This window comes from Diabrotica virgifera, chromosome 8, assembly GCF_917563875.1.
Source record: "Diabrotica virgifera virgifera chromosome 8, PGI_DIABVI_V3a".
In the NCBI taxonomy this organism is placed as follows: domain Eukaryota; kingdom Metazoa; phylum Arthropoda; class Insecta; order Coleoptera; family Chrysomelidae; genus Diabrotica; species Diabrotica virgifera.
Genome location: NC_065450.1, coordinates 65,852,315 through 65,871,252, shown reverse-complemented (window position 1 = coordinate 65,871,252; position 18,938 = coordinate 65,852,315). Strand labels below are relative to the sequence as shown.

The following is an 18,938-nucleotide window of genomic DNA, read 5'->3' as shown; positions in this document are numbered from 1 at the left end:
ATTTCTGAATCTGTCAAACTTCGTAACTCCGGCTATTTTTCTCATGTATTTCATCTCCGTCGCGTTTATCATTGATTCATGTTTCTTTTGGACAATCCATGTTTCCGCCCCATATGTCATTATCGGATTTACTATGCTGTTATATACTCTGAGTTTAGTTTTGTTGCTTATTTCTGACTTTCCAAAAATTGTATTATTTAAAGAGTAATACACGCTAGTTGCCTTCTTCAGTTTATTACTTATTGCCAAGTCCGTTTTCCCATCATCTGTTATTATATTTCCCAGATATTCAAAAGTAGATACATGTTCTATTACTTTTTCCCTTACTATTATATTAGTATTCCTTTCTCTTTTCTCATCTTCATTTATTATCATAAGTTTTGTTTTGTTGAGGTTCATTTCCATTTTTAATTTATGTATCTCTTTTTGCCAAATATCTATTAGTTTCTGCATTTTCTCTACTGTGTCTGTGATTAGAACTATATCATCAGCGTATAGAAGGGAGTTGATCTTTATTGCATTTAGGTTTTTATATCCTACCATGTATTGAAGGTTTCTTGTTTGATCTTTGGTATTTTTGATTAAAGTATCCATGACTATTATAAACAAGAGGGGGCTTAGTCAATCTACTTGTTTAATTCCCTTATTCCATTTAAAAGTGCCTGATCTTTCTCCATTTATTTGTACTTGGCCTTCTACTTCCATATATATAGATTTTATGACTTTTATCATCTTTTTTGGTATATTATAGCTCTCCAATATTTTCCACAATATTTCTCTGTTTATCGTATCAAATGCCGCCTTCAGATCGACGAACATGAGAAATAGTTCATTCCCTTTACGGCATTGTCTCTCTATTATATTTCTTATGATGTAGACGTTATCGTTTGTTTGACGGTTTGATCTGAATGCGTCTGGTTCTGTCTTCCAATTCTTTCTCTATCACTGATCTTAGACGCTTCTCTATAATTCTCGTGTATACCTTGAAGGCGACCGATGACAAGCATATTGCTCTATAATTCTCGCATTCATTATGTTGTCCTTTTTTGTATATTGGTAGAACTATGTTCTTCTTCCAGTCATCTGGGATTTTCTCTGTACTCCATGCTTCCTTGCATATCTGTAATAGCCAGTCCTCTCCTTTTTCACCCATCCATTTTATCATTTCTGGATCTAGTTGGTCCTCTCCTGCCGCTTTTCCAAGTTTAATATTGTTTATAGCTTCTTCCAGTTCTTCCTTCCTTATACTCTCTGGTTCCTCTTCCTCCTCCAGTTCTGGTCTATTTCTTCCTGCTTCATATATTTCTACTTCTTCGTGTTTGAATTTATCTTCGTAGTATTGTTTCCATACTTCTACTATTTCTGTAGTCTCTATTTTCAATTGGTTATTTTTATCTTTGATTCCATACTGTTCCCTACCTTTTTTCCCTCTTAGACCCTTTATACGGTTCCAGAATTTTCTGTTATCTGTTTTGTAATTTGCTTCCAATTCTTTTCCGAATTCTTCCCAGCTCATATTTTTCGCTTTCCTTACTGCTATCTTTGCTCTATTACGTTTCTCCATGTATTCTACTTTGTTATTTTCATTTCTACATTGTTGATATTTTTTCCAGGCTTGCTTCTTTTCCTTTATTATTTTCTTTAGTTCTTGACTCCACCATTCTGTTCTCTTATGATATTTATTTATTGACTTTTTTCCACAAATTTTCTCTGCTGTTTTATGTAGTGTGTCTTTTAGTATTTTCCATCTTTCTTCCATATCCAATTGCTCTCTTTCCAGCTCCATTCTTTGCAATTCCTCATATATTTCTTGTTTATAGTCACTTTTCTCTTTCTCTGTTTTCAGCTTCTTAATATTTATCTTAGTGTATGACTTATCGACTATATATTGCTTTTTCTTTGTAGTCATTTCGGCTACGAGTAGCTTGTGTTGAGTATTAAGTTCTGCAAATTTTTCTGTTTTTATATTTTTGATAATATTCATTTCTGCAGGAATCACGATGTAATCTATTAGACTTTTGGCATTTCTTTCCTGTGCTTCAAAAGTGTATCTGTCCTCCATATTTTGATACCAGAATGTATTTCCAATTTTTAAGTCGTTATTTACACAAAATTGTATCATCTTCTTCCCATTTCTGTTCTCAGCTTTTTCTCCATACCGCCCAAGGCTTCCAAGTCCCTTGTTGATGTCATTTCCAACTCTAGCATTCCAGTCTCCCATAATAATTATGTTCTCAGTATCTTCTCTCACTTCGTCTAAAGCTGTTTGGAGTTCGCTATAGAATTGAGACATTTTCTGTTCTTCTGTGGCCTCGACTGGTGCATATATTTGTATTATGCTAACTAACTCGTCTAGTTTTATACTTACGGTAATTATTCTAGAGTTTATTGCTTGGTATTTTACAACTCTCCCACTCAGATCATCCGTGATTATAAAACCGACTCCCTCTTTTGCTCTTTCCATTTCTTGTACACCTGAGTAGAAGAGCTTGTAACCATCGCCACATCTCATATTTCCTCTTCCCTTCTTCTTCGTTTCACTCAGGCCTAGGATGTCAATGCCGTATGTTTTCATTTCCTCTGTCAATTCGAATTCTTTACCATAAAGACTTGTGATATTCCAAGTACCTATTATTGTTGTTTCCTTTCCATTATTTTCGTTGTCCTTTTCCATTTGCGTTGTCTTTTTTACTAGTATCTTTGCAGTTTTTGGTGCCTGTGTTTTCAGTTTTTTGAGTTATATGCTCCCCCTTCTGCTGTTCTTATTGATTTTGGTATTTGCTGTATTTCGTTTCCTGGGGATCTTTCACTCGCTTTTCTCCCCTTTGTTTTTTGTTCCTCTGCTCCATTTTCAGGTTGAATTTCTCCATTGTTATCATTTTTGTAGCCCAACTGCTCCGGGGTATATATTTCTCCATCTATTTTGAGCCCGTTATAGTTTAGGAACGCTCTGTAACCTTTATCTCTAGCCAATTTCAGTTGGTGGATTAGAAATTTCCTTTTCTGTTGGTATTCTTTTGAGTAGTCTTCCGTAATGAATATTTTGCTGCCCTTGAGTCTGCGTGTTTGGCTTAGTATCTCTATTTTTTTCGACACATGTTTAAGTTCTATTTTTATAGGCCTGCTTTTATTATTTTGGTTTCCTACTCTATAGATATCTTGTATCTCCTCGTTTTCGTCTATTGAAATGTTCATTTTATTAGTTATTTCTTTGAATTTATTTTTTAGGATTGCTCTATTTTCATTTGTTGTTTCGTCTACACCATGTATCACAATGTTTTTCTTTCTTACTTCTTTTTCTAGAGCCTCGATTCTTCTTTCTTGCAATTTCATCTCCTCTTTGATTTCCAGGTTTTCCTTTTTGATCAGTTCATTTTCTAATTTTAGCTTATTGAGTTCGATTGATATAGCATCTATTTTATTTTCTACCCTAATCTCTCTCTCTTCCATTTTATTAAGTTTTTCTATTATTTCTTCCATTATTTTTTCCATGACGATGTATTTGTTTTTACCTTTCCCTACACGACCACTCACCGATAAAGGTTTATCCCAAGTCGACCCTGCGGAGGAACCGCCTTTCCTTGAGTGGTTAAATGTAGTTTGTTTAGATTTTAAATCAAATATTTTATTTTTAAATTGATTTTTAAGTTGATTTTAGGCTTACTTTATTTATTATGGTTTAAAGAATATTTATACTATTATAATCCAATACTTTAACCATCCAACCGTCCAGAGGATCCAAAATCTATTTTTAATAATAAAAATATGGAATATTCTTACTTTGAATAGTTACGCCTATGTTTATGTTATTGTTATTTTTGAGTACCTTATTAAATTCTGTCACCACGCGTCTTACTTGTTTGTAGGTTAATAAACTAAATTTACACTTCCACAATAAAATATTATGAATTTTCACTATGTAAATATTTTAAACCATTTAACTATTAATTAAGTTTTATTAATTGTTGTTTATAAGTTTTTCACTTTTTACCACCAAAAACTTGATTTTTAGACGATCGATCTAATTATACGTATCTTCTAATATATTGCCAGTGACGGAACCCACTAACTGTATTCAACACCATATATAGACCAGTGCTCACATACAGCTGTGAATCATGGATACTAACTAGAAAACTAAAAAGCAAGATACAAGCCCTAGAAATGAAGTATTTACGAAGAGTTAGAGGAGTGACAATGAGAGACAGAATAAGAAGCACAGATATACGCACAGATCTTAAGACGAAATCTGTACTTGAGTATATTGAAGAAAAACAACTAAGTTGGTGGGGACACATGAAAAGAATGAAAGACAACATACCGGTGAAGAAAATATGGGAAGCCAGGATACAAAAGAAAAGAAGTAGAGGAAGACCTAGAGAAGATTGGGATACAGTAGTCGCTAAAATCATCCAAAGGAAGGGGAAAACAATAGCAGAAGCAAGCCGATTAGCATACAATAAGAAACAATGGTCAACATTTGTACACACGTGAAAGAATGTGCCAGTCCCGACACTGAAAAGTAAAAGGGACTCAAAGACTATATACAGGGTGTCCCGAAAAGATTGGTCATAAATTATACCACAGATTCTGGGGTCAAAAATAGGTTGATTGAACCTCACTTACCTATATACAATAGTGCACACAAAAAAAGTTACAGCCCTTTGAAGTTACAAAATGAAAATCGATTTTTTTTCATATATCGAAAACTCTCAGAGATTTTTTATTGAAAATTGACATGTGGCATTTTTACGACAGCAATATCTTAAAAAAAAATTAAGTAAAATTTGTGCACCCCATACAAATTTTATGGGGGTTTTGTTCCCTTAAACCCCCCCCAAACTTTTGTGTACGTTCCAATTAAATTATTATTGTGGCACTATTAGTTAAACACATTATTTTTAAAACTTTTTTGCCTCTTAGTACTTTTTCGATAAGCCAGTGTTTATCGAGATATTTTGAATATTTGTCGAATCCACCACATATTTGTATATGGTTAAGTACGGTTATAGAGACCTGTTAATAATCTGAAAATTTATTTATAATTTACATTTTTAGGTATATTTTGAAAAAGAAGCTACATCTCGATAAAAGGTGACTTATGAACAAAAGACTAAGAGACAAAAGTTTTAAAAACACTGTGGTTAACTAATGGTACCACAATAATAGTTTAATTGGAACGTACACAAACATTAGGGGGGTTTAAAGGAACAAAATCCCCATAAAATTTTTACGTAAATATATTGAAAAAGAAGCCGCATCTCAATAAAAACTGGCTTATCGAAAAAATACTAAGAGGCAAAAAAGTTTTAAAAACGTTGTGTCTAACTAATGGTACCACAATAATGAATTAATTGGAACGTACACAAAAGTTGGGGGGGTTTAAGGGAACAAAATCCCCATAAATTTTTTATGGGGTGGACAAATTTTACTATAATTTTGTTTTAAGATGTTCCTGACATAAGAATTATACATGTCCATTTTCAATAAAAAATCTCTAATAGTTTTCGATATATTGAAAAAAATCCATTTTCATTTTGTAACTTCAAAGGGCTGTAACTTTTTTTGTGAGCACATTTGTACTAAGGTAAGTTAGGTTCAATCGAACTATTTTTGACCCCAGAATGTGTGGTATAATTTATGACCATTCTTTTCGGGACACCCTGTATATGTATATATTTATTCGGGTGTTTTTAGTGCTAAATGTCCTGGTCTATTAGAACAATAAATAAATCGCCAGTTTTTAAGAGTAATTTCAACACCCGGTATCTCGGAAACGAAGCATTTGCGGACATGCGTTTATAGAGCAAACTGCCATTATTTTTTTCATCTCCTTAAAGGTTGTAATACTTATTTACTAACACCCAGTATATCTTATTTTCCATTTTTTACGATAATAAAGAAAGTTTTTATTTATAACAAATGTATTATATTTTAAAGGTGGCGCTCGGAGAAGAAGAACAAACATTAGAAATGTTATACGACTACTCAACAATGGATGCTTGGTTGAACCATCCAGTAAAAAAGTTCAAACCAGATAGCAAGGATAGTCAAAGAGTTAATAGATCGGCAAAGCAAGACATTTACGCTCTATATGACAAAAGTTACTTGTTTAATCAGACTACCGAGGTTGTGAATAATAATAAGAATCAACAAGTGACTGTGAAACAGGAGATTAAGCAAGAACCAGGACAAACTGTAAGTAATAGGTTTTCACACTTACAATCAATTCAATGTCATAAATATAACACATCTTTAGTAAATAATATGTCATATCGACACCCCCATCGAACAAAGTTGTAGCTCAAGTTACATCTTTTTTCAGATTTCAACACGGGCGAATTCAGCAAAAAATTGCGCACACATCAATTTAAACGACATAGTTTAATTTTCAATAGTTTGGCTAATCCTCCATTGAAAAAAGTTGTATTTTAACTTACGCGTGCCATTTTATTGTGAAAAAAGCAGTAACACTGGATATTCCCTATGTTAAATATTTACTTTCTTTATAGTTGACGATTAACAAGGTTTTTAAATGAGTTACAACTTTGTTGCACATATGTTTAATTTATAAAGTATTCAAACATATGGTAACTCTCATAAGTCAATTTATCGAAATATAAGTAAACAATGATTTACGGACATTTTTTTTCCTTTTTGATAGTTGCAGTGGACAAAATAAGTATAGAATAGTGTTTGTTACATACTTCTAGGTAGTGAAAAAGTTTAATATTAACATTACACATGTATTTTTTGAAATGGCACATTCACAAAACGAGGGTGATTCAATTTATGCCCTTATAGAAAAACGGAAAAACATTAAGTCATATATGCTCCACACCAATGGATAACCATGATACGATATGCCAAAGCATCAGGCAAGCCTAAATCCGTAACTGAAATAAATCAGAAGCAAATTCTAAATTTTAACCTATTTAAGAACACACATCACACATGTTAATTTTGAAGTATATATTAATAGTAAAAGTGTAAAGTAATAAAGTAAAATGGTTTAAAATTAAATATTTACAGATACGCAATAAGAATGCGAAAAATTTGAGATATTTTATACCATGTTTTTTTCATAGTGATAGAATATTAATGTTATTTTAAAATTTATAATTTCCAATTCAAATTGTGTAAACTGTGAATTGATATTTTGTTTAAATATACCATAAAAACTAATTTTCTCCTAGCTATATTGCAAATAACTTAAAACATACAACTTTTTAATAGTTAAACAGGAAAAATAATTAACACAGAGAGTGTAAAATGGTTGTTAGGTGAGTTACAACCTTTTTCTACGGATACTCATGTTTAATCTCAAGATTGTATCTCAACCAAACTCAAGATGTTCAATAGCTAATAAATATATCATATAATATAATATATCATATCACATTAGTGTAAAAGAGTAATTATTTCGCTACAAATTTTTAAAAATTCCTGTTTTCGTTTTTTACCTCTCCTGTAAAATCGCTAAAAATGAGTTACAACCTTGTTCGATGGGGGTGTCAATATATCCGAATATTGTAAAAAAATATAATTGTATGTGTAAAATGTCACTAATTCAAATTTGTTCATGAAGCAGGCGGAAACAGAGGCTCCAGTAATACCAAACTCCCATCCTCATGGAGTGAAAAGGCCAGGTGACCCATACGAATTTGAAGAAGATGGTGGAGGAGCTAATTGTAACATTGACGGATTCAAGCGGGGACAAGTGGCCGGGGTGAAAGAAGAAAATAAAGAAACTAAGAAAATTACAACTGAAGCTTTGTTTACTAGTGAAGGATTGCAACCTTCGTTTAAGGATCTCGATCAGATATTTGATAATTCGGATTATACTAGTAGTGACGAAGCGGTAAGTACTATAAGCTGCTATACAAGTCTAAGTAGTACAACATCATAACAACATTTAAAACAATTGATACACTCAGATCTTTCCTGTCCAAAACCAAACCCAAAAGCACAGAAGAGAGGTCAAAAAACTGCATCTATAATATACCCTGTGAATGCAACAATTTCTATGTGGGAGAAACTGCAATACGCGTCAGGATAAACGAGCATAAAACATACATTAAGAGATATTTTGACAAATCACAGATATGCAAATATACATGGGATAATGAACACTGAGTACAATGAAAAGATGCGTCAATAATCATGAAGAAAACACACATGAAAAAGAGAAAAATAAAAAAAGCAGTCCTTATGTTATTAAACGAAGATAAATGTGTAGCAAACTCATCAGCAATATTAAAAGAAAAAGTGAACAACAAGAATATACCAACAATAGCGAATAAGAAAATACGAGACACACGTTTTCCATCATACACAATACATATGCAACACACAATACACAAACACAATATGAACACTCAAACACACACAATCGCATGAAGCACAGAAGTAATGCAGAAATATACAGAATAATCTGAAGTTGATGTCCTTCCGGTATAAAACATCCTTCATCAGATCTGTTCAGCCAAATAATGGCTGTTGTCTACAACACCATGGCCAAGTATGTCAACCTCAATTTTGAAAATACAGAACTTCCTCAACACCTTGGCCGGTATACACTCTTTTTAACACAATTTTCTTTAATATTATTTTTTATAATATTATTTATTATTAACTCAGTATTAGTTTGTATAGTGTTCTATTGATACACTTCTCCAAGAAATTAACGCACCACCTTAAAAATGGGTGGTTTTTGATGTTTTGAATTTCCTAAACCTGTTGTCCGATTTAAGTGATTTTTTTAATATGTTATAGCCTTATTCTTTAACAATATCGCTGTAATAATACTGTTGTTAGACAGGTAAACTGTCATTGTATACCGGGTGTACCAATAAAACTGTGTTTTTTACTCAAAGTTCGCAATACCCTGTGGAATATTCTAGCATTTATAAAATACTGAAACCCAACCATAGCCTCAGGTTTTCTTAACATTTTGTTTTTTGATTCATTGGCTTGTATTGGTTAATAAAAAAGTTAGGTACTTTGACAACTAGCCATGTTTTTCATCAATATATCCCTATTTTCTGCTTAGTTCAATAAATAAGTCTAAAGGGTTATGAGAAATGAGAAATTAACAATTTCATAAACGTCAAATTGTTAACAGTCAAAAAGTGTCTGGTTGTTGTGAAAATTAGTAGATTTATTATTAAAAATAACACCTTGGCTGCGTTTAGAGATATTTACAAATTTACGTTGACTGCGTTATGGGGCATATATGTCCCGTATACCCCATTTGCCACCGTGCATTACGAGAAAGTCGACGCAGGCAACCGTTAATCTAATATGAAGTATATTTGTCTCGTAACGCAGCCAAGGTGTTAAGTCCGTAATTTTTGTTGTTGTTTGCTGGAAATGGAACGCGCTACAAGGAATTTGACCCACGATGAGTGTGTTCAAGCAGTTACCTTACATAGCGAAGGACTTAGCTACCATGCTATCGGCTCCTTATATTAGTAAGAATTGTTTGCAAATGCACGATAATGAAGTAAGACATCATGCTACATGGACTGTAACCGAATATTTACAAAAGGTAGAACTTTGGACTTTGAATTGGCCACCACATAGTCCAGATCTTAACGCGATCGAACATTTGAAGAGTACAGGGGAAAAACAAGTAATGTCAATTTTTCATGAATTTTGGCTTTTCCCGCAAAATTCAGGACAATAACCAGAAAGGTCAGTTATATAAATTTTCTAAGAATTTGTATCCAGGCAAAGAACGAGGATTGTCCACATGATGCATTAAAAAAACAAGGAATGTCGGCAGTTTTTTGGAGCATTATTAAATTAATAAGTTAATATAAATTAATATTATATTAAGATTATTCGCGGTGTGCAAGTACTTGGAGGGGATACGAGAAACGATCGTGCGCGAATAGCGGAAAAATGTTGCAACTTTCTTAAATAATTCATATTGTTAATAGAAATTGTCAAATTGACGACGTATATTTCATACCTACTGTCATTGAAGAAGAAAAATTATATGTTACTCCACAATATTGATATGATATTCAATTAATATACAAAAGTAAATTTATTAATTGTATTTTGCTTGCAGTACTGCATTTTAATAATTAATTTTATTTGCTACATACAATTGGTTACCTTTTAGTTTTAGGTTATGTTACCTCAGTCTTACTTTTTCTTCTTATAATTTTTTTTTGGGCTATGGCCTTGACAATTGGACCAGGACCAATATGATTGGCCAATATAATTAAAAGTGTGAAAAAAGTTGCCGAGCTATGAAACCAGGTGTTGCTTTTCCGAACTTGCACGGTCCCAATAGAATAAGAATTCCTACAATTCTGCTAAGAATCTTTTAAGGAGTTTTTAGATATCACAAGAATTAAACCTTTATTGGTGTTTATCTCAATATGTATAAAATTGTTCTTATGTTCTGTTCTTATGTTCTGTAAAACTGACATTCCTTGTTTTTCCCCCATACTCTTCATTTGTGGGACATTATTGGCAGAAGACTACGACAGCGTTTGCCACTTCCTAGAACCTTACAAGCGGTAGAAACAGTAGCGCTCGAAATTTAGAATGATATTGATCAAGACCAAATGGGATACCTCATTTGTAATACAAAAATACATATCTCGTTTATTATCCAACATAAGTGAATGAATTAAAAAACAAAATGTTAAGAAAGCCTAAGGCTACAATTGAGTTTTAATTTCAACCCTTTATAAATGCTAGAATATTCCACAGGGTGTTCCGAATTTTTAGAAAAAAAAAAACACAGTATTATTGGTACACCCGGTATATAATGACATTTACCTGTCTAGCAACAACATTATTAGAGCGATATTCTTAAAGAATAAGGCTATAACATACTTAAACAAGCTGAAAATGCGAGCATTACCATAACAAAAACTTTGTTTATTTACATATTTTAATTCATAATATTATATTTTTCCATATTATGGAAAATTGCTATTATGAAAAGTTATTTAGAATTAATAATTATGTTTTAATGTGCAATTATATCATTCTAATTTAAATGTTATGAACTATAAAGGTACTTTACTCTTGATCGAAATTCATATTTTTTATATACCTCGTATAAAATTAATAAAATTTTATATATGATGGTTGCATCATAAACCTTAGAACATGAAGAGTTTTTATGAAGAATAACTTTTCTTCGTCAAATTAAAAATAAAAGAGTTACAAAATAAAAATGTTGTTGGTATCCATAATTTGAGAAAAATCTTCAAATATTTTTTTTTTCCGTTAGAAGGATGTAATTGCACATATCAGACCATAATTTTTTATTCCAAACAATATTATTTCATATAGTCGGTTCGCTAAACTCAGACACAACTGGCTAGTGATTTTAGTCAATAATTTTGCCAATTTGGCAAAAAAAAATAATTACCTACTAAATAATTAATAAGTACTAAATAATTAGTAATTTTGCCAGTTTTGTCAAAATTCGCAAGAAACAAAAAAATTACCTACTAAAATCACTAGCCAGTTGTGTCGAGTTTAGCGAACTGACTATAATAACAATTTTCATTTCATAACAAATGGAACAGTCCATTTATCATTAAAGGGGAGGCTGTATACTCGTTTAAACCTTTTTAAAGCTGTTAATAAATTATTGCTTTTAAAATATACTCAAATTGTATTTTTGAACATCTTATTTATTTTATATAATAATTCACAATAATATTTTATTTTATATGTAACAACAAAAGGTCGTAACCTTTTAAAAGCAATGACCGACAACAACTACGATTGCCACACCAACGGAATCCCTACTTACTGGCCAAGTGACCCCAGAAACTTCCAGATGTGCTAGACTTTTACATAAGCAAAGGAGAATCCAGAAACAACTGTCTAATAGAATCCAGCTATGACCTCTCATCTGATCATACACCAGTTATTATGAACAAGAGTACCACAGTTATAACCAACACACCCCCTCCTCGACTAGCGTCAAAAAACACCAACTGGGCAGATTTTCAATACTACCTAGAAGAAAACATTAATCTTAATTTGCGAATCAAATATCCACACGAGATAGATACAGCAGCTAAATATTTCACCACCCTTGTGCAAGAAGCGGCATGGCAATCTACACCACGAACTGAACGCAGACTGACACATACAACAAATGTTCCCCTACACATTCGGCAACTCATTGCTGAAAAACGTCGTGTGAGAAGAAACTGGCAAAGATCTAGAAACAACATAGATCAACATATATACAATAGACAACGTAGACAACTTGGAGTAGCCATCAAAGCTGCAAACAAAGAAACCTTCGAACATTACATTACAAACCTTACAGCAAATGATCAGACGCTATGGAAGGCGACTAAGAAACTCAAAAAACCATACACAACTATTCCTCCCCTCCATAAACCAAATGGCGAATGGGCTCGTTCCAACAAAGAAAAAGCGGACGTCTTTGCTGAACATCTTACGAGTGTATTTCAAACCGAGCCACCAGACCTTGATGAAGAAGTGGAAGAACTAATTAGCGCAGCATGTCAAATGTCCATTCCAATCAAAAGTTTTACTCCTATAGAAGTCAAGAAAGAAATAATCAAACTCAACTCACGAAAAGCTCCAGGTTATGACTTAATCTCGGCACAAGTACTAAAACAACTTCCTCGTAAGGCCATTATTATGCTAACAATAATATTTAATCGCATGCTAAGTTTATCATACTTTCCAAAAATATGGAAATTTGCAGAAATTATAATGATCCTTAAGCCAGGAAAAGCTCCCAATGAAGTAACATCTTATCGACCCATCAGCCTACTCCCAATCGTTAGCAAAGTTTTTGAAAGATTGCTGCTACAAAGAATATACGCAGATCATGAATTCCTAACATTACTACCAGAACATCAGTTTGATTTTCGGGAAAATCACTCTACTACACAACAAGTTCATCGAATAGTAAATGAAATATCAAAAACTCTCGAAGAAAAGAAATACTGCAACGCTGTATTCCTAGATATCTCACAAGCGTTTGACAAAGTTTGGCACAGAGGACTGCTTTACAAAGTAAAATTAACACTATCTAGTAACTATTTCCTCCTAATCAAATCCTACTTATCAAATAGATATTTCTCAGTAAAATTCAAAGACCAACAATCCAGCCTCTGTCCTATTAACTCTGGAGTTCCGCAAGGTAGTGTTCTCGGACCTCTGCTTTTCTCATTCTACACAGCCGATATACCATAGTCTCCTAATACTACGATCGCTTCCTTTGCTGATGACGTAGCAATACTAGCAGTAAATGAAGATCACATACAAGCCTCACAAGACCTGCAACACCATCTGGACATACTCAGTGAATGGTACACAAAATGGCGAACTAAAGTAAATAAAACAAAATCATCATAACGTTTACAAACCGCCACAACACATGCCCACCCGTAAGAATGGAAAATGTACGAATACCAACAGTAACAGAAGCTAAATACCTTGGCCTCCATCTTGACCAACGTCTTACTTGGAAAAAACATATACAGACTAAAAGAAGACAACTAGACTTGAAATTTCGGCAAATGTATTGGCTCCTTGGACGCAGATCAAAACTCAACATCCAAAACAAAATTCTTCTGTATAAAGCAATAATCAAACCTATTTGGTACTACGGACTACACCTCTGGGGCTGTGCAAAGTCAACATCACTGAATATCATTCAAAGATTTCAGTCGAAAGTTCTAAGATCAATAGTGGATGCACCCTGGTATGTAACTAATCAAACACTTCACGAAGACTTAAATATACCTTTCATTAGAGAAGAAATCCATCGAGCCTCGGAATCACAAAACGAGCGTACCATTCACCATGACAACGAATTAGTAAGGGAATTATTTCATAATGGCCCTGTCACAAGGAGACTAGATAGAACCTGGCCTCAGGACCTATTTTGTTAAGCAAAGCATAGGTTATTTACATTTGAGTTTGACACTTCATGTTTAATAGTGAATTGAATTATTATATTTTTTTTTATGTAATTATGTTTATTTACAATCTACATCATTAAAAGAGTATTAAGTAAATTTTTTCCATGTTTTTGGTCATGAAGAAGAGACTTCCAACGATGTATCATCTTATTCTATTTATGTTTAAATTTTTAAAATAGGTCCTGAGGCCTAAAATAATATTATTATTAGTAAGGGAATTATTTCATAATGGCCCTGTCACAAGGAGACTAGATAGAACCTGGCCTCAGGACCTATTTTAAAACTTTAAACATAAATAGAATAAGATGAGACATCGTTGGAAGTCTCTTCTTCATGACCAAAATCATGGAAAAAATTTACTTAATACTCTTTTAATGATGTAGATTGTAAATAAACATAATTACATAAAAAAAATATAATAATTCAATTCACTATTAAACATGAAGTGTCAAACTCAAATGTAAATAACCTATGCTTTGCTTAACAAATCGAGATTAAAAAACTAGCCTACTTACTAGCAACGATTTCAGCTGACGTTTAGTGTGTCGGCAGAAAATAAATGGATTGGTGCGTCACATTTTAGACTTTGAGGTCGAAGACGGTTAGAGGTATCAAAATGCCGTTTTCAGATTTGTATTCAGAAGAAAAAACTACATAGAAATCCATCGATAAATCTGATCTGAGTATTGCAGGAGCGGCAACGCAATAACACACAGATTTTGCGAATTTATAAACGAAAAGTTTTCATTGAAAATCACTCAAATCGGACAACAGGTTTTGGAAATTCAAGACATCAAAAATGTTCAAATTTTAAGATTGTCCATTATATTTATATTAAAAATAAAATACTAATAAAGTAATAATTTTAGATGCAGGTCCAAACACCACCTGGTTCCACAGCTATCAACCATCATGAAGACAGCAAGAGATTTTCAGGACATTGTCCGAACATGGGAATCCCTTGCCCCGCAGAACTTAGTAAAATGTTCCCAACACCACCCAGTTTAGAACACAATCCCATAGCGTCACCATGCGGCCAAACAGACATAGCTCTTCCAGAATTCACTGCTGATCTCGGTATTGTAAGGGTGAAACAAGAAATTTATCCAAATATGGGAAGTCCTCAGGAGGAAAACATAGGTATGTGTTAATTTTTCAGAAATACTATAGACATTGTTTATATAGTAATAGTTGGTCAATCTCTAAAGAGTAAATTTGTTTGATTCTAATTGAGACAGTCGACAGTCACCAGATGTCATCACCATTTAAAAGTATTCATCAGTTTTAATCAAATATCTCTATGTATCTAACTTTTATTTATTTATTTATTTACCCACGGGAAAACCCCATTAACAGTAAAAATACAATAACCACAATAAGAAAATGAGGTACAATCATTCATTAAAATATAAAAATTAAAAATAAGAAAAGCAAAGACTTGAAAAATCACCAGGCAAAATATTCAAAACATAACAGTTAGAAAAATAAAATATAAAATGTACACATGTAACTGAAACAAATCAATAAAATTATACAAAACACAAATACAATAATAAAATAAAACATTGCAAGATGAAACCTAATTATCACATGGCAAGAAATCTCCTCAGTTGGCCCAGGCTTATATTAAACAGATCCATATCAAAACCGTTAAGAAAGCACATATATCTATCTAAAGGCATGTTACTACCGTAGGATGTTCTGTGAAAGGCAGTGTTAAAGGTAACATTGTAGCGTAAACCTGGATATGGAACATTAAATCTTATACTATCCAACAAACTGGGACAATCAATAAGTCCATTAATGATTTTGAAAACAAAGACACCTCCTGAAGTATCACCCCTAACACTAAGGGGAGCTAATGATAAACGTTGCTCAATCCCAGTGTAATCATGGTTCTCAATATAAGTCTGATTTTTTTAAGCACAATATTTTAGGAACTTATGTTGGACTTTTTCAATAGTGTCAATATGAATTTGATGGTACGGAGACCAGACTACCGAACAATATTCTAATATAGATCTGACTAGACAACAATAGATTAACCTAACAGCATCAATAGAGAAGTATTTAGAGTTTCTTTTAACAAATCCAAGTAATTTAGAAGCTTTTACGGATAATGAATTGATATGTTCGACAAATGAGAGCTTTTCATCCATGATAACACCTAGATCTTTAATTGACGAGACATATCTAAGAGGTTTACTGTCTATGTGATAAGCAGATCAACACGATCAAATGCCTTACGGAAATCCGTATAAATAGCATCAATCTGCTTACGATCTTCCAAATGCTTTAAGGGATCAGATTGGTAGCAAATTAGATTCGTTACTGTGGATTTTTGTCTGCAAAAACCGTGCTGAGATTCAGAAATCAGACCCCTGCACACCCATGACAGCTGCTTAGCTACCAAACTATCAAAGAGTTTGAAAGAATTACAGTAAGACCAAAATCATAACAAATACAGATGAGGACATCACAATGAGGATCGGACAAGATGAAATAGAACAAGTTCACGATTATATATATCTGGGTCAAATTATAAAACTTAAAACCAAACAGCAGAGATCAAAAGACGAGTTAGACTGGCATGGGCGGCATTTGGCAAACTAAACTACATCCTTAAAAAAATATATACAAAACCTCTTAAGACCAAGCTATACAAGCAATGCATACTCCATATTGTCACTTAGTTCCCAAACGTGCACGTTTACAAAAGTGGACAAAATCATAAAAACGCAAGGAGCAATGGAAAGACAAATGTTGCACATAAGACTAACGGATAAAAAGAGAAACGAGTGGATAAGAGAAAAATCCAATGTTGTTCTGAAGCTATTTCCTTGTGACATTTTTACAATCAACTATTTTTAATGGGAAATAAGCCACAATTTAACCAAAAAAATGATTTTATTAACGTTTCGAATCCCAAATCGGGTTTCGTTGTCAAAATACAAAATACTACTAAAATAAACAAAAATGTTGTTGCTAGGTAAAAAAAATTCTTCTAATAATTTATTTAATCTTACTCATTTATATTGGCAATTCAGACGTATACAGTTGAGTCCGCGAGTCTTTACCCGTGCGTCATCACTTAAAGCATACGAAATAAGTCGGAAATCTATTTCACGCAACAACAACTGACAGAAAGTGGGTACTGTTCCGATTACGGGTTTTATTATAAAATTTGACGTTATCAAATATATAGAATGTCAAATGTAAGTTTTGCTTCAAAATTTTTGCGCAGAATTACAGCTACATTTGAAGTAGCTTAATAAATTCTTTTATTATTATTGATTAATAAATAAATAAACAATTTATAAAAAAATCCAATAACATATTTTATTTTTGTTATTTTATTCACTTTGACGGAAATCTAAACACAGTCATTTCTTTACTGTGTGAATGACGTTAGCTTTGTATGTTTTAAATATTAATTGCCTAAATATAATTATTTACCTTAAAATTTCAAAGCCCAATATAAAATTAGTTGTGAAAACAACTGTTTGTGTAATATAAAGAAACTTCAAAACGCAAAAATTCGACAAAAACCGCAAAAAGTTCAACTGACTGACAGCCACAAAATTAAACAAATCAGAAACGCCAAACAAATTGTGCTTAAAATATGAAAACATACCGAATCGTCTTTTTTTGTACCTATCTCTTTTCAATGCACTGAGTCTAGATGGTTCATAAAAATAACATGTGTTGTTACTTAATAACAAACGGCAGCTGGTTTGTCATGAGTTTCATGCATGGAAGAGAATGATGCTAGATAAAAAGTATGTGTTTTATCTCGCCAGGTATTAATGACGCACGGGTAAAGACTGGCGGACTCAACTGTATTATACATTTTAAAGTAGAAGACTTTAAAATGATATCGCCAATATTTATGAGTTGCGTTCCTGGGACGACTTTACTAAAAGATAGTTCATTCGATTACATGAAATCAATCCCAACTCAAGAATATCCGTCACAAAAAAATCATAGCATGTGATCTGACTTTAAAAAGACAACCAAATGCAATGATGACAGTAAAAATCTCGCGTTAGAGATTTCATAGTAAATCACGAGGGAAAACCAGGAAAAAAATGTCGGGATAGTATCACAAAGTTAGGGAAATGGAGATTTGCCGGACACAATATAAGACAAAAAGAAGACTGATGGAACAAAATTCTTATAAATTGGAGACCGTGGGAATATAAAGCAGAGGGAGGCCCCAATGAGATGGGCAGATGATATCAAGAAGCATGCAGGCTCTAGGTGGATAACTGTAGCGACAGACAGAGAAGAATGGGAGGCCTATGTCTAAAGATGGACCGAAGAAGGCTAATTAGATAGATAGAGCTTTTATCCATTTGATTTGATTTTTATTTAAAATAAAAAACATGTTTTCTTTGTTTATTTGTAGAAGATTGGAGTTTTGTCTTCAAACCTCCAATAACGTGCAAAATGGTGGGTAGCAGTAAGTATGCTCCTCTGACAGACTTACCAAGTCAAAGTTTACCGCAAGTCTCCCTGCCACCTAATTTTACGTACAAACCATCATGGATGCAACACGTTGAAAAACAACAAACCAATCAACAGGTCAACAACAGCGTTACCACTTCCAGCAACCAGAATACTCCAGCTACTTCATTACCTAATAGTGTTCATCAGGTAAGTAAATATTTTTATTATTATTCTTCTTCCTCTTTATAAGCAATTCTGCTTGTTCATTGGCAGATTAATACCTCTATGGAAGGTTATCACTCCATCTTTTGCGCGGTCGGCCGATACTTCTTCTACCGATTGGTGATTCATCTCTTGCTATTTTAACCACATGTGTCTCCCCCATTCTGCTTATGTAGTTATTCCATTCTTTTTTCTATTCAGTGTGCATTCGTTTAGACACTGTAATACGTTACATTGTCTTCTAATGTCTTCACTTCTCTTTCGATCTTTCAGCATATTTCCTGTAATTCTTCTCAGTACTCTCATCTCTACCGT

At 32.9% G+C, this 18,938-nt stretch overlaps 1 protein-coding gene across 2 annotated transcripts in view; it reads left to right on the top strand.

Moving 5' to 3' along the window:
* LOC114331768 (mediator of RNA polymerase II transcription subunit 13) overlaps nt 1-18,938 on the top strand; it is a 369,259-nt gene that overhangs the window by 274,659 nt on the left and 75,662 nt on the right. The window contains exons 7-10 of one of the 2 annotated variants that reach the window (XM_050659705.1): nt 5,941-6,198; nt 7,592-7,861; nt 14,822-15,092; nt 18,361-18,608. In XM_050659705.1, the coding sequence (XP_050515662.1) occupies nt 5,941-6,198; nt 7,592-7,861; nt 14,822-15,092; nt 18,361-18,608 (1,047 nt within the window). Of the gene's footprint in view, nt 1-5,940; nt 6,199-7,588; nt 7,862-14,821; nt 15,093-18,360; nt 18,609-18,938 lie in introns of both variants that reach the window. The other variant, XM_050659703.1, reaches the window with a different exon arrangement.